The 14,705-nt window shown below is 32.8% G+C and overlaps 1 protein-coding gene across 4 annotated transcripts in view; it reads left to right on the forward strand.

Annotated features, from left to right (window-relative positions):
- Window positions 1-14,705, forward strand: part of CHD1 (chromodomain helicase DNA binding protein 1) — a 72,105-nt gene that overhangs the window by 44,404 nt on the left and 12,996 nt on the right. For all 4 annotated transcript variants that reach the window (XM_006727792.3, XM_006727793.3, XM_081826509.1 and 1 more), the window contains exons 20-30: window positions 2,032-2,180; window positions 2,769-2,865; window positions 2,994-3,089; window positions 5,232-5,408; window positions 7,888-8,048; window positions 9,378-9,419; window positions 10,724-10,854; window positions 11,562-11,700; window positions 11,925-12,075; window positions 13,276-13,398; window positions 14,211-14,339. In XM_006727792.3, the coding sequence (XP_006727855.1) occupies window positions 2,032-2,180; window positions 2,769-2,865; window positions 2,994-3,089; window positions 5,232-5,408; window positions 7,888-8,048; window positions 9,378-9,419; window positions 10,724-10,854; window positions 11,562-11,700; window positions 11,925-12,075; window positions 13,276-13,398; window positions 14,211-14,339 (1,395 nt within the window). The remainder of the gene's footprint in view (window positions 1-2,031; window positions 2,181-2,768; window positions 2,866-2,993; window positions 3,090-5,231; window positions 5,409-7,887; window positions 8,049-9,377; window positions 9,420-10,723; window positions 10,855-11,561; window positions 11,701-11,924; window positions 12,076-13,275; window positions 13,399-14,210; window positions 14,340-14,705) is intronic.

The following is a 14,705-nucleotide window of genomic DNA, read 5'->3' on the forward strand; positions in this document are numbered from 1 at the left end:
GAGATACGAACAAATAGCACAGAAAGATCACGTTTATATTACCTTTTTAAGAATCATGTTTTCTACTGAAAAATATGTCCATAATTTTAATTGAAAAAAAATATTTTGCCCAAATAATTCTCATAAAACTCTCATCAGAAATACATTATGCTTCTTTCTGTAATTTTTATACTCTGGAAGAACATTGCATACCCCTAAGTGTGATAGCTTGTATTTACAGTAGTGGTTCTTAACATCATCAGACCCAGAGACCCCTTTTTACAACAGCTTTTTTTAGCACCCCCTTTTCCTTGAATTGAATACATGAATTTGAAAATAATTTGAATGCCCTAATAGCAATTTAGGTAAAAAAACAAACTCTTTTTAAAAAATAGGTATTTTAATATATAGGACTACACTGGAATATAAAGAACAAATTTAGAGTTGGGAAAATTAGAGCAGGACTCATTCTCCATAGAAAGTACAAAGGAAGGAAAGATCGGGTATATTGGTGCATAAGACAATAGAAATTAGCATTAAAATTAGATAACAACACTGACTTACACATAATAAAGAGAAGCAAACTTGAAGTAGGGATAATAACAATAACATGCCAAGATAAATTATAGACTGTCAGAGAGGAGAGGGTGAGGAAATAAGATAATCTCACAGGTGAGCTGGGCTTAATGTATATGTGAATAGTCAAAATAGCCCTGTTTTATGAATGAGATAGGGAGTAGTGGTTAATTGCACTAAACCCTCCTATATTGAAATCCTCAATACATGGCTGGGCTCATGTTCCATTTATACTACTTAAATACTTCTTAAAGGCCACCCCATTTTCTAATAGGTGATAGAAAGTAGAGGATACATTAGAAGAACCAGTTAGATAAAATACTATAGAAAGTTGCATGGTAGACCTCTAGGAAGAATATTTGAGTAAGATTGTAAAATAATGGTAACAGATTTCTTACTATTTTGTTACAAAACTTAAAAAATAAATGTGACATAAATATGACTATATTTTAAAATAAAAGTTATTTAATACATTATCATTTAATACATTTAAAATATATAAATATGAATACATATTTTTATTAATGATTATTGAGATATATTCTTTATTATTTCATTATTGGTGTATTAAGATTCCTATGCCTCATGTACTTGGCTGTTTTTTGTTTTTTAAGTTTTTATTTAAATTCTAGTTAACATACAGTGTAATATTAGTTCCAGGTGTACATTATAGTGCTTCAACCCTTCCATACAACACTTGGTACTCATCACAATAGGTGTCCTCCTTAATCCTCATCACCTTTTTAACCACCCCCCCTTCCCCAGGGTAACCATCAATTTGTTCTCTGTTGTTAGGAGTCTGTTTCTTGGTTTGCTTCTCTTTTTCCCCTATGATCATTTGTTTAGCATTCCACATATGTGTGAAATCATGCACGTACCTGTGGCTTTACTAGTATTTGGTTCTAAATCTGACACAAGGTATTTCATATCCCTTATTAAATATTTACGAGCAACAACTACAAAATGAGTATAGATGAGTAGTACAGATGAGTTTTATTGGTGACACTAATACTATACACATTTGGAAATAACTTTGACAGAGATTTAAATAAAAGGGTATCCAATTATCTACTGATTTATGCAATAGTTACAATGCTGAAAAAACTAGTATATGTTTTATAACTTCATTAAAACTCTTCATGTTTACCTTAAAATGGAGTTCAAATTTAGACTCAAAATAATTTAAAAAGGTTTTTAAAAATCATTTGTAAGACTTGAAAGACTGAGGATACTTTTTCTTTGTACCTGAATGTCCAGTTTAATGCAGAATGTCTGGTATCCCAGGTCCCTTTGCTCTTAAGTATTGGTAAACCCACCTAATGATTTCAAAAACTATAAAAATGTTCCCATAAATTTTCAAAATATCCCTATATGGTGGTACTGTTTGATATAGAACTGCCGACCTTTGGGTATTTCAGATGAGCAAAATGAATCCTTTTTACTACATTTTATGTTTCATTATGCATATCTTTACAGGTGAATATTTATCGTCTAGTTACAAAGGGATCAGTTGAAGAGGATATACTTGAAAGGGCGAAAAAGAAGATGGTTTTGGATCACCTTGTGATTCAGAGAATGGACACAACTGGGAAGACAGTACTACATACAGGTTCTGCCCCCTCAAGGTAGTTACTTTTTTTTTTTTTAAGATTTTTTCATGTGAGAGAGAGAACATGAGCCGGGGGCAGGGAGAGAAGAACAGAGGGAGAGAAAGAAGCAGACTTCCCTCTGAGCAGAGAGCCCGATGACACGGGGTTCTATCCCAGAACCCTGAGATCATGACCTCAGCCAAAGGCAGATGCTTAACCAACTGAGCCATCCAGGCGCCCTGGTAGTTACTTTAATATTTAAAAAAAAAAGTCATTTAGAATCATTCTGCAGTCATTTTCCTGAAATCTTACATGCTATAAGCAGATCTTTGAGGTACCATATTTAGTATTGTAATTTTTTAAAGCACTGGATTAATTTTTAGTCAAAAGCATACATTTAGTACTGATTTTACCACTCAAGTTTTATAAATCTTGGGAGAAATTCCTTTAACTTCTAGGTTTCAAGTTCTTAACTTTTAAAATAAGTACACTTATAATACTTAACATGTCTAACTCTGTCATATAAATTATATAAAGTTGACTGTGTCAATAATGAATAAAAGTGCAGTGTAAATATTGTTAACTGTTAGTATTAAGCATTTTTATTTGTTTTTCTTGATTTAGTTCTACTCCTTTCAATAAAGAAGAATTATCAGCCATTTTAAAGTTTGGCGCTGAGGAGCTTTTTAAGGAACCTGAAGGAGAAGAACAAGAGCCCCAGGTAAAAAAAAAACAAAAAAACAAAAAAAACTTGCCTCAAAATGTGCCATTTCTTTAAATTTGTAAGTATAAGGTGTATCTACTTCAAAATATGTTAAACTATACTTAAAGATTTCTTTCTAATTATAGGAAATGGATATAGATGAGATCTTGAAGAGGGCTGAAACTCATGAAAACGAACCAGGCCCTTTAACTGTAGGAGATGAATTGCTTTCCCAGTTCAAGGTAGATTTTTCTTTTTAATTTTTCTTTCAAATTATCTAAATTGACAAAAAAATTATTTTTTGTCATTTTGCATTTTATTAATCTCTTTAAGCACAATCAACATGATAATTTCTCAGTATTTTTGGCTTAAAATTTGCTATGGTGTATGAAAGTTTTTCTCTGTTATTCTGACAAACCAGTAACAACTTGTTTTGAAAAGGACCAAATCATTTATGAATAGGTACATACAGTGGAATGAGGAGGGCTGTTATTCTAATTAGCATCTAAAGTGCTTAGCACATCCTCAAATATTTGGGTAAATGAGTGAACATGATCTCTAATGGAGATTTCTATGACAAAAGGCTTTAGCCTTCTATATGTTGGAGCAGTTTTTGACATTAAGTTAAGCATTATCACACCTAAGAAAACTCAAGTTATTCAGTCCATGTAAGCAATGAGCTCCTTTTAGGACCTGTAAATACCCCTGGTTTGGTGAGGGGTAAAAGGTTGCAAGGAGTCCTAAAGCAATGTAAGTCAGCCAGCCTCACAGAGTAAGTTGTATGCCAGTTGTTTAGTGTAAAGAAGCAGGTTCCTCTATAGCCATTTTCATGAACTGAGGGTTTTAAGGAGAGCAGTTCAGTTTGTGTCATTTGTTCATTCAACAAATATTTATTGAGCACCTGTAGTGTGCCATGCACAGGGACACAACAGCGAATAAAAATGTTTGTAATTTTAATGAATCACTCTGGCTGCAATGTGGAGGATATACTGTAATGGAGCCAGAATTAAAAGCAGGGAGATAAGTTAGAGGACTATTTCTTTAATCTTGAGGAGAAGCTAAGGTTTCTGGAACCTGTACGTAATCTGGGTATTGTCTGATTAACTCTACATGGTTACACTATTTGCTTTTAATTTGACTAATTGGCAGTTTGAAAAAATGTCACTGATAAGCTAAGTAAAGTAAATACAGATTACTTTTATAACGGTGAGTTAATTCTCCTAAACTGCTAGCTTTGGGCTTTCATCACAGTTAAATAATAGACACAGGGTGTCTGGGTGGCTCAGTCAGTTAAGCATCTGATCTTGGTTTCCATTTAGGTCATGATTTCATGGGTCCTGGGATCGAGCCCCATGTAGGCCTCCACACTGAGCGGGGAGTCTGCTTAAAGATTCTTTCCCTCTGCCCCCTCCATGCATGCACGTGTGCATTCTCTCTCTCTCAAATAAATAAATCTTTAAAATAAATAAAGACAGAGAATGAACACTATTTGCAGTGTCATTTCTTAACACAGGATAAGCACAGGTTTTTTTCACCCACTTTCTCTAAGTTTTAATGTGCCACTATTGGCAGTTAGGTTTAACGAATCCCTTCCATGTACCAGAGTCTTCATAGTTCCTTAAATGTATTATCTTATTTAATCTTCACAAAATTTAGTGAGCTCAGTCTATCCCTTTTTTTTAAGATGAAGAAACTAGGAACCTCAGGTTATCTATGGACCCAGAGTTCTTTGTGTCTTGTCAGTAGCTTTTGTGTTACTTTTTTTTTTTTTTTAAGATTTTATTTATTTATTTGACAGAGAGAGAATGAGAGACAGAGAGCATGAGAGGGAGGAGGGTCAGAGGGAGAAGCAGACTCCCTGCCGAGCAGGGAGCCCGATGCGGGACTCGATCCCGGGACTCCAGGATCATGACCTGAGCTGAAGGCAGTCACTTAACCAACTGAGCCACCCAGGCGCCCGCTTTTGTGTTACTTTTTATGATTATAAAAATAAGAATACTGGTTTATTCTACAGCACTTTGTAGTTAACGGACTGGTGTGGTATTTTCAGCGGAAGATGATTTAGCATGTTAGTATAAATTATTTTGTTGGTCTGTCAACTAATTTTGTTGAGCAGCAGGACAAAAGAGAATCATTCTTAGAAGTTTTTTGGTTTATTCTACTTTGACCTAATAAAAAATAATAAATAATAAAGAACTAATAAAGAACTTAGATAGTTTAGCAGTCATTTTTGGTTTAATCCATAGTCCTATTCATTATCCTGAGGATATTTAAGTTTTATTGCCGTATTCTGGTATGTCACGTCCTCTCCCCTAAAATGCAAAATGTAATTTAAGGATGAGTTTTTCTTTAATGCTTATTCTGTTAAAATTCTTGAATTTAAGGTTGCCAACTTTTCAAATATGGATGAGGATGACATTGAGTTGGAACCAGAAAGAAATTCAAAGAATTGGGAAGAAATAATTCCAGAAGATCAAAGAAGACGATTAGAAGAGGAAGAAAGACAAAAGGAACTTGAAGAAATTTATATGCTCCCAAGAATGAGAAACTGTGCAAAACAGGTGACTTTTTAATTTAAAAGGTTATTGTTGTAAGGGTATTCATACCTGGACTATCTGGTTTTGTTTATAAAGTATATTGGTCCATTGTTTTCTTTTTTAGTGTTTTTAACTGATTTAATAATTCTTGCCTCATAAAATAAGTTGGAAAGTGTTCACCCCTCCTCTGCTTTTATGAAGAGTTTGTATAGAATTGGTATTCTTCATTAAATGTTTGGCACTATTTGTCAGGGAAACCATCTAGGCTTGGAGTTTTCTTTGTTAGAAACACTAATTTCTTTTATAAATATAGAACTATTCAGAATATTTCTTTCTTGAGTGAGTTTGGTAGTTTGTTTCTTTCAAGGAATTTGTCCATTTTATCTAAGTTGTTGTATTTATGGGCATAAAGTTATTCATAAAATCCCCCCAAAATCATCCCTGGTTTCATTTATTTTTCTGTTTCAGATTCATTGATTTCTGCTCTTTATTACTCTTTGGCTTTGCTTTAATTTGCTCTACTTTTTTTTAAGTGTCTTAAGATGTATTCTTAAGACAATTTAATCAAGACCTTCTTTTTATAATATTATTAGCGCTTAATGCTACAAGTTTCCCTTTAAGCACTGCCTTTTTTGAATCTTGTAAATTTTGATACCTGTTGTGTTTTCATTTTCATTCATTTCAGAGTATTTTCTAATTTGCCTTATGGACATACTCTTTGACCTGTAGGTATTTTTTTGTTGGTTTGTTTTTGTTCTTTTTTGTTGTTATGAAGTGTGTTTAATTTCCAAGTATTTGGGAGATACTATGATTATTTTTGTTAGTTGATTTCTATTTTAATTCTGTCATCATCAGCATACCTTGTGGGATAGGAATTTTTAAAAATTTATTGCTGTTTATTTTATGACCCAAATGAAGAAAATAGGAGATTTTTAAATAATGGTAACAGGGCCATGCCAGGCTACATCAGATACTGCAACAAAAGGAAAGAAACTTTAATACTAGATTTTTTGTTTGAATTAACTTCTGTTTTTTAGAATATTACATTATATTTCTGAGCTTTTTTGGTGCCTCCTTAAATTTTGAGTCTGAGGCAAATGAGGGAATTGCTTAGTCATCCTTCTTGCTATCCTTCCCTCAGGGGTAGAGTGTTTTGTTTTTCTTTTCCTGCAACAGTATTGTGTCTTCTGTCTTCTTCGGTGAGGTGCCCTCAGTGCAGTAGAAAACTGCTCCCTTTCTCCAGGCCATCATCTGGAAGGAAAGTTTTTTCTGATCTCCTGCCCAGTCTTACTCATGAGCACCTATTGGGAGTTTTGCGGAGGAATATCTGAGAGGGGGTGCAGGTTCTGTTCTCCATGCCTTTCGTTTCCAGGACTCTCATAGTCACCCAAAGAAAGCCTTTAGTAAATTTTAGCTACCTTCCTTTTGCCTGCTTTTATGTTATTTGATGACCACAACTCATGCTTTTCACAGGTGAGCCAGAATTCAGGTTCCATCTTTTCTTACGAGTCTGCTGTATTTTCTGATATTTTAGACTATTAGATTGCCTTGTGATTTTGACATGTGTAAGAGAAGTTAGGATTTTGTAGATGAGATTTGTTGTTAGGATTGGGGCATCCTATCAATAGGCAGAAATGGAGCCAAGTGATGTGTGTGGTCTGAAAGTGACCATGTATGTAGTTTCTTGTTAGTGTTTATTCCTGCCAATCCCATAATGATTTCCTTTTATAGTACACGGAAGCACAGCATTATATTACTACTTTTGAAAGGATGAGAGGAGGTTAGAATGAGTAAGAACTGAATACTGTCTTTGACTTTCAATTAGCTTTCAACATATTAGGGGTTCAGAAAATGCACAGTGACTTCCAGAGACTTACAGAAAATATGTTTTGATGTTTCTGTTAAATAATGAGTGTTATAAATAAATATTGTTGCTTTAATTCTCATTTAAAAAAATTTACCTTTGATGTTGTTTAATTCTATGTTTATGGTATTTGATTAATTGCTTGTTAATAATTTTTCTCATTCTTACAAAAGGACAATTTTGGGGGCGCCTGGGTGGCTCAGTCGGTTAAGCGTGTGACTCTTGGTTTCTGCTCAGGTCATGATCTCAGGGGTTGTGAGATCCAGCATTGGGCCCCATGCTCAGCGGGGAATCTGCTGGAGATTCTCTTTCTCTCTCTCTCCCTCTCCTCCTCACATGTGTGCATTTTCTCTCTCTCTCTCTAAATAAATCTTAAAAAAAAAAAAAATTGTATTTTATTTCTGATATATAAGAATGTTTTTAAAAATGTTAGGGCCTTTAATAACTCTTTGTCATTAACCTACCATGTTTTTCTCTGTTTTGTTTGCTTTTTAATCTTATTTATAGAAAATTTTTTGATATACAGACAAGATTTGAATTTGTTAATTCAGTCTTTTCTTTCTTAATGTTTTCTTTGCTCTTATAGTTAGAAGCCTTCTTTAGTGTAAAGTTTGATAAATTTTTGTTTTCCAATTCCAGATTAGTTTTAATGGAAGTGAAGGGAGGCGCAGTAGAAGTAGGAGATACTCTGGATCTGATAGTGACTCGATCTCAGAAAGGAAAAGGCCAAAGAAACGTGGAAGACCACGGACTATTCCTCGAGAGAATATCAAAGGATTTAGTGATGCAGAAATTCGGCGGTAAGATGACATAAGGCTATTTTACTTCAGCTTCCTTTTATTAGAAGGTGAAATTAAAATAGACAAATCCCATAATTTTCAAAGATTAAAATGAAAGTTTTAGAGAAGGCAAATATATGATAATTGTGTAGGGATTGAATGGTTCTGCTTTTGGGTCTTCATTTATAGCTATGAAAAATAAAGTTTGGTATCTAATCTCTGCATGTTATTTATTTATTGTTAATCTACTTAGACTGCTAAATTTTTTTGGCTTTATTAAAAATGTGGTTCAGAATAGTGGCCCTTTTAAAAATGAATGTATATTTTAGTACATTAGACTTATTTATTAAAATTTCTGCCTGCATTTATGACTCCCAACATTACTATTTTTATGTGGGAATACTGTAGTTCCAAATTTTTCTAGTTTTTTTTTTTTTTTTTAACACTGAGGAGATTTGCTTTTTGAAAGTAACAATGTTAAAAGCATTTCTGATATGTCCAAGTAGGAATTGAGGTAAGATAGTCACGTAGGATAAATTACAGTTTTCTTTCAAAATATGTTTGTTTCTTTATATACATTCATATAAGGGGACTGGGATAACAGCCTACTTTTGTTTATGTAATATTTTTGCTTATGAAATTTGTAAAAAGGTTTGCTCACTGTTATATTTTGAGTTTGTTGTTTCTTTCAAGCCATTGTAGTAACTCTTTTCTTTTAATCATAGACCTGACCGATAAAGTTCTTCCTCATTCTTTCTACCAGAAAACTAAATATATTGTTAGATTTTATTAAGGGTATTTTTATGACCACCTGATTTGCTGGACTTTCTGTCTTTAGTTGAAGAACATTTCAACTTCTACTTTTCCTGGATATTTTCCCTCATCCATCAACCACTTGGGTAGCTTTGTTCTTAAGTAAAATTTTTATTTTCCATTGTTGGTATTATACCATACATCTGAAATAAAGCTATTATTCAGTAAACTTTTATCAATACTTCGAATGTGAGGAGGTGTAGTATGATTGATAATTCTGGACACACTTCCTGGGAGCCTTGAACTTGTCTTGTGAAAATAATAAAGTAATTTCTAAAATAAAATTTAGCTTCTATTGTTTTATTTATATTGGTTTCTAAACATCATCCTGGGTGTTAAAATATGTCTTGCTTGGTATATCTTAATGTTTTAACATTTTTGTCTTTAGCATAGTTTATTCATTTGTGTTAGTATGGTAACAGTGCCTTGAATTAATTTTTGCACTAACAGCTGTTTTCTTATTTCCACGTATTTATAAATCTGTTTTTTAGTGGATAGTGAAACCCACACTTTAACCAAGCAATTATTTTCTGTTAGGTTTATCAAGAGTTACAAGAAATTTGGTGGCCCTCTGGAAAGGTAAATACGTTTGTCATTCTCATAGAATTACAGAATGTGTGTTTACATGCTGTCAGCTTTATACACACTACTATTGGGTTTAGCTACTTTGTTAAATTTGCTTTAAAAATCATTTACAACGTTAGTCCGTAGAAAGCAAATTTCAGATTTTTTAAAAGGTTCTCATATTCGGGCGCCTGGGTGGCTCAGTCGTTAAGCGTCTGCCTTCGGCTCAGGTCATGATCCTGGGGTCCTGGGATCGAGTCCCACATCGGGCTCCCTGCTCAGCAAGAAGCCTGCCTCTCCCTCTCCCACTCCCCCTGCTTGTGTTCCTGCTCTAGCTATCTCTCTCTCTGTCAAATAAATAAATAGAATCTTAAAAAAAAAAAAAAAAAAGGTTCTCATATTCTTAATTCTTTCTAGGCTCGAAAATTTCATCTACAAATGAAGGTTTCTATAAAATACATATGTCTGTAAAATACTCAGCATTTTGTAATTGTACTTTTCACATGCCTTTATCCCATCTTTTTCATCCCAAACTTATAAATAGCAGATTTATCCTTTAGAGAAGGTGAGTTGCTAGCTTAGTCTTTTGACTTAAAGAACAGTTCTGTTTTCCCTTACTAGGGAAATTTTCTTAAGTTTCCCTAATTATGGTTCCTTTTTATATGAACTATTAAAATTCAGAATATCAGGACAGTTGTGTGTGTGTGTGTGTGTGTGTGTTTTAAGTTAATGGTTAATTTCAGTACGTGTTGGTGATTTGAATATTCTTTGTCCTTTGTTGTGGCAAGCCCAATGTCTGAATATACAGTGGCAAAGACTCAGATTGGCTCAGTTCTATTTTTTCTCTCCAAAACTCCCTCTTAAAGATACTTTCTGTTTTATTTTGAATATTTAGAGTTACTATACTGTATTTATCGAAAAAAAAAATCCACATGTAACTCAACCTGTCCAGGTCAAGTCTGTTATTCAAGGGTCATCTATATTACAATGCTTTAGAATTTAAGATTTGATTGGTTATGAAAAGCTTTTGTAGAATTATTACATAATTTTCAAGTTGGAAGCATACCATTTTTTTCTATAATGAATTAATTGGTTAACTTTATTATTCTTGAATATATAAATGAATTGTTTCCCTGCCAAATTTTTTAAACATTTTTTGAACTCCTTTTTTATGTATCTTGTGCCAGTTATATGAACTAGACTTCGTAGGGCATGTAGAGTGACTTGTAGAGCTTGAGGCAGGGTGAAACTTACTCTCTCTTAAATGGCACCACTTTATTCTGCATATTTACCTGAAAATTGTATTATTTCATTAACAGATTAGATGCAATTGCTCGGGATGCTGAATTAGTTGATAAGTCAGAGACAGACCTCAGACGACTAGGAGAATTGGTGCATAATGGTTGCATTAAAGCTTTAAAGGATAATTCTTCAGGAACAGAACGAACAGGTAATATTTAAGTGAGAGTGATTTAAAGAGGTAAATGGAAGTTTCACATAATGCTTTTACTGAGTTAAGAGGTTGTTATATCATAGCCACCTATTCATTACTCTTAAAAGACGCTTTAGAAAACAAAGCAGGACCATTCCTGGGTAATAGGAAATGGGTAACAGAATTGTATTCTTGAAAGCAATAGTGTATGTCTAACTGGTATATTCGAGCTAGTTGGTAATATCAGAAGTTACTGTATTTTTAGTATAGATGGCTGGGAAAAGATAGTGTACATATGTGATATTGGCTTTGGGCATAGTTACTTCATTATGCTTATTTTGTAATTTACCTAAATGAAAATATTTAGTTAAGATTTAGTAATAAGGTATACTGAAAAAAATTATACTAGGCCACTTATTTAGAAGGTGACAGTATTAATAGATGTATCTTGTGCAATTGAGAAAACAATTATGGAAATGCTTTCAATGAAATGCTTTCTTTGAATCCACATCTGCTATATTATAATTTCTATAGTATGTACTGAAAAATCTTGTAGTGAAATTTAAGGTTTGCCAGCAAGTGCCACCCCCCAATAATAGAAAGAAGCAATACTTATAAATATAGTTAAATAAGTGATGCTTATTAATGTAAATAATAGCATATCTTGCTTTGTATTTTGTAGAATTGTGTATTTCATATTTTTTTATGTCTTAAAAAAAATTAAGGTGGTAGACTTGGAAAAGTGAAGGGTCCAACATTCCGAATATCAGGTGTACAGGTGAATGCCAAGCTTGTCATCTCCCATGAAGAAGAATTAATACCATTGCACAAATCCATTCCGTCAGATCCCGAAGAAAGAAAACAGTGAGTTGTTCACTTTATTCATTGTAAATTATTTCTTGTTATTCAATAATTTGGGTATGTATGTTATAAAAATGTCTTATGTCATTGGCTAGTTTGAATGAAATGTTTTTAAAAATAAAATAAGGCATAGTATTTTGAAGTTCCAATAACTTAAATATATTCTTCAAAATTAATTTTTAATATGGCAGTTAAAAACTTGACCATGGTTATTAACTTTGATACAGGTATACTATCCCATGCCACACAAAGGCAGCTCATTTTGATATAGACTGGGGCAAAGAAGATGATTCCAATTTGTTAATTGGTATCTATGAATACGGATATGGAAGCTGGGAAATGATTAAAATGGATCCTGACCTCAGTTTAACACACAAGGTACTTAAATATTTCTTGTTTCTGTTGACTACTGATGTTGAATTCGATTTTTGCTTTTTAAATTATGTTAGAAATAGGGGCGCCTGGGTGGCTCAGTTGGTTGAGCGACTGCCTTCAGCTCAGGTCATGATCCTGGAGTCCCGGGATTGAGTCCCGCATCTGGCTCCCTGCTCGGCGGGGAGTCTGCTTCTCCCTCTGACTCTCCCCCTGTCATGTGCTCGCTCTCTCTCATTCTCTCTCTCAAATAAATAAATAAAATCTTTTAAAAAAAAAAAATTTAAATTATGTTAGAAATAAACTTGATTAAAAAAAAAAAAAAGAAATAAACTTGATTGATAGGAAACCAAGGCTCTAACTAGCTGTATGACCTTGGCTTCTTGGTTTTCATGAGGGGTTGAATTTAAATGATCTCTGAAATTTTGCTTTACCTCTGAAATTGTATTTTTATTATTAAGGCATAGATGTATTTTTCTTTATATTACTAGGCTTAAAGTAAAATTCTCATTCTGTCATATTATTCAAGAGCAAAATAAATTTTTTTTTTTTATTATCAAACAATGTTTAGGGGTTTTAGTGATTTGATACTACCACAGCTAAAATCATTTCTTTGCCTAGACTGGAAAACACTGGAAACATTGCCTTATTATCATTTAAGTTATCTTTTTATATTTTACTTCTTCACAGTCACTTTTGATATTGGTGTTGTGTCATTTGCTACCTCTGAAGCTAAACTTGAATAGCTTAAATTCCTACTGTAAAAATTTCTTCAGAGTGCATGCTTTGGGTCACCTAAATAGCTGATACATTGTACCTAAGGAATTTTTATATACTTTATATATACTGTTATTGAGAGAGGAAAGAAATCTAAAAATACTGTAATGTTTAATAACACTGGATGCTAAATACACTTGTATATTTGAAAGAAATTTTTAACCTCACACTTTGTATTATTATTTTGAATGGAAGGATTTTTTTTTCATGTATTTATTTAGAACTCATTCCCAGGCAAATGAAATCTTTGCTGTGGTGTAGTATAAAAAAATGTATTTTGCATTCTTAGTTGTTTATTCCTACAAATTTTAACAATTGTAACTTGCCAGTAAATTATATGTATTTCTTTAAATGAGTAAGCCTTTTATAGGCAATAAATTTCTCATATTATTTATTAAAGACAACCTGAAAAAATTAATTTCTTTTCAGATTCTTCCTGATGATCCTGATAAAAAACCACAAGCAAAGCAGTTGCAGACACGTGCAGACTACCTCATCAAATTACTTAGTAGAGATCTTGCAAAAAAAGAAGCTCAGAGACTTTCTGGTGCAGTAAGTTAAAATTTAGATGCTTAAAGAGCAATTTACTTTTCAGTAAGATAAATTTAGTTTACTGATAGCCCTAGACATCTGAGGCTAATATGACCTTATAAGTGTATTTTTCTGTAATTTGGTAACTTTAATTGCATATTGTGATATTTTGCCTTAAGTTATCTCTGCATTCCTGTTAAAACTGGTAAGTCCTATCTTTCAGAAGTGGGATCCTATTTTTTTTTTTTTTTCTAGTGTTTGGATAGGTACTGGGGGCACCTTGTTTAGAGTGGTATACTTTTTAAGGGGTCAAGCCTTTATTACTGTTTTATTTGGTGTTGGAGAGCTGAAGGTGCAGCATAAAGATCACTGAGCTTATTTATTAGGGAGGGGCCAAAAAAGTAGGAAAAATACACTGAAGAAGAGATGATTAGAAACTAACAGCCTTTAACCATTTGCATTATAACCACAATGTCAGTAACTGTGTACCAATAAAAATATTTCTAATGCTATCTCTGATAGGATCAAATTTAGTTCAGATAATAGTAATTTAGGAAGGTGAAAAACCTTCCTTCTGTTTCTTTCAACCTCCACTTTTCTCTAGTCCTTTTTGAAAAGAATAGTTATAGTTAGTATCTGTTATTCATAATATGTACTTGATTCATTAAGTTATATCACTTTTGTTGACTTTCTAAGATTGATGTAGCTTACTACTGTTAGACTAAGGATTGGGTAGGAATATGTGTTCTTTTAGCTTTTTAGATTTAGTATTTAAGAAATTTTTTTTTGACTGAATCTGTGGAGTTGGTTAGAATAAAAATAATTATTTTTAGGGAGGATCAAAGAGGAGAAAAGCAAGAGCTAAGAAGAATAAAGCAATGAAGTCTATAAAAGTGAAAGAAGAAATAAAGAGTGATTCTTCGCCCCTGCCTTCAGAGAAATCCGATGAAGATGATGATAAGGTAAGAATGTGTTTTAGAAAAACAGACTTTGTATTAGAAAGGGACATAGCATGTTTTAGTATACTTGACATTTAAAATTTGAACTAAGACCTGAAATTTTACTTTTAGGTACTTGAAGTTCCTTTTTTGTAGTTCATTACATAGTCTCACGTATGGAACATAATTTTACTCATCTAATGAATATCACTAAGAGGAATATAGAGCAAAGGTCCTTCCTTTTCAAACATTTGCCATTTAAATGAGGTTCTGTTTCCATTAATTTTATTTTGAATTTTGAATGGGACTGGCTTCCTTTAGTTTTTATAGGAAGGTGAACATTGCATGTATCATTATTAATGGGATTCTGGGTTATTTCTTTCTGAATCC

This window comes from Leptonychotes weddellii, chromosome 7 (assembly GCF_054177405.1).
Source record: "Leptonychotes weddellii isolate Sample4059 chromosome 7, ASM5417740v2, whole genome shotgun sequence".
Classification (NCBI taxonomy): domain Eukaryota; kingdom Metazoa; phylum Chordata; class Mammalia; order Carnivora; family Phocidae; genus Leptonychotes; species Leptonychotes weddellii.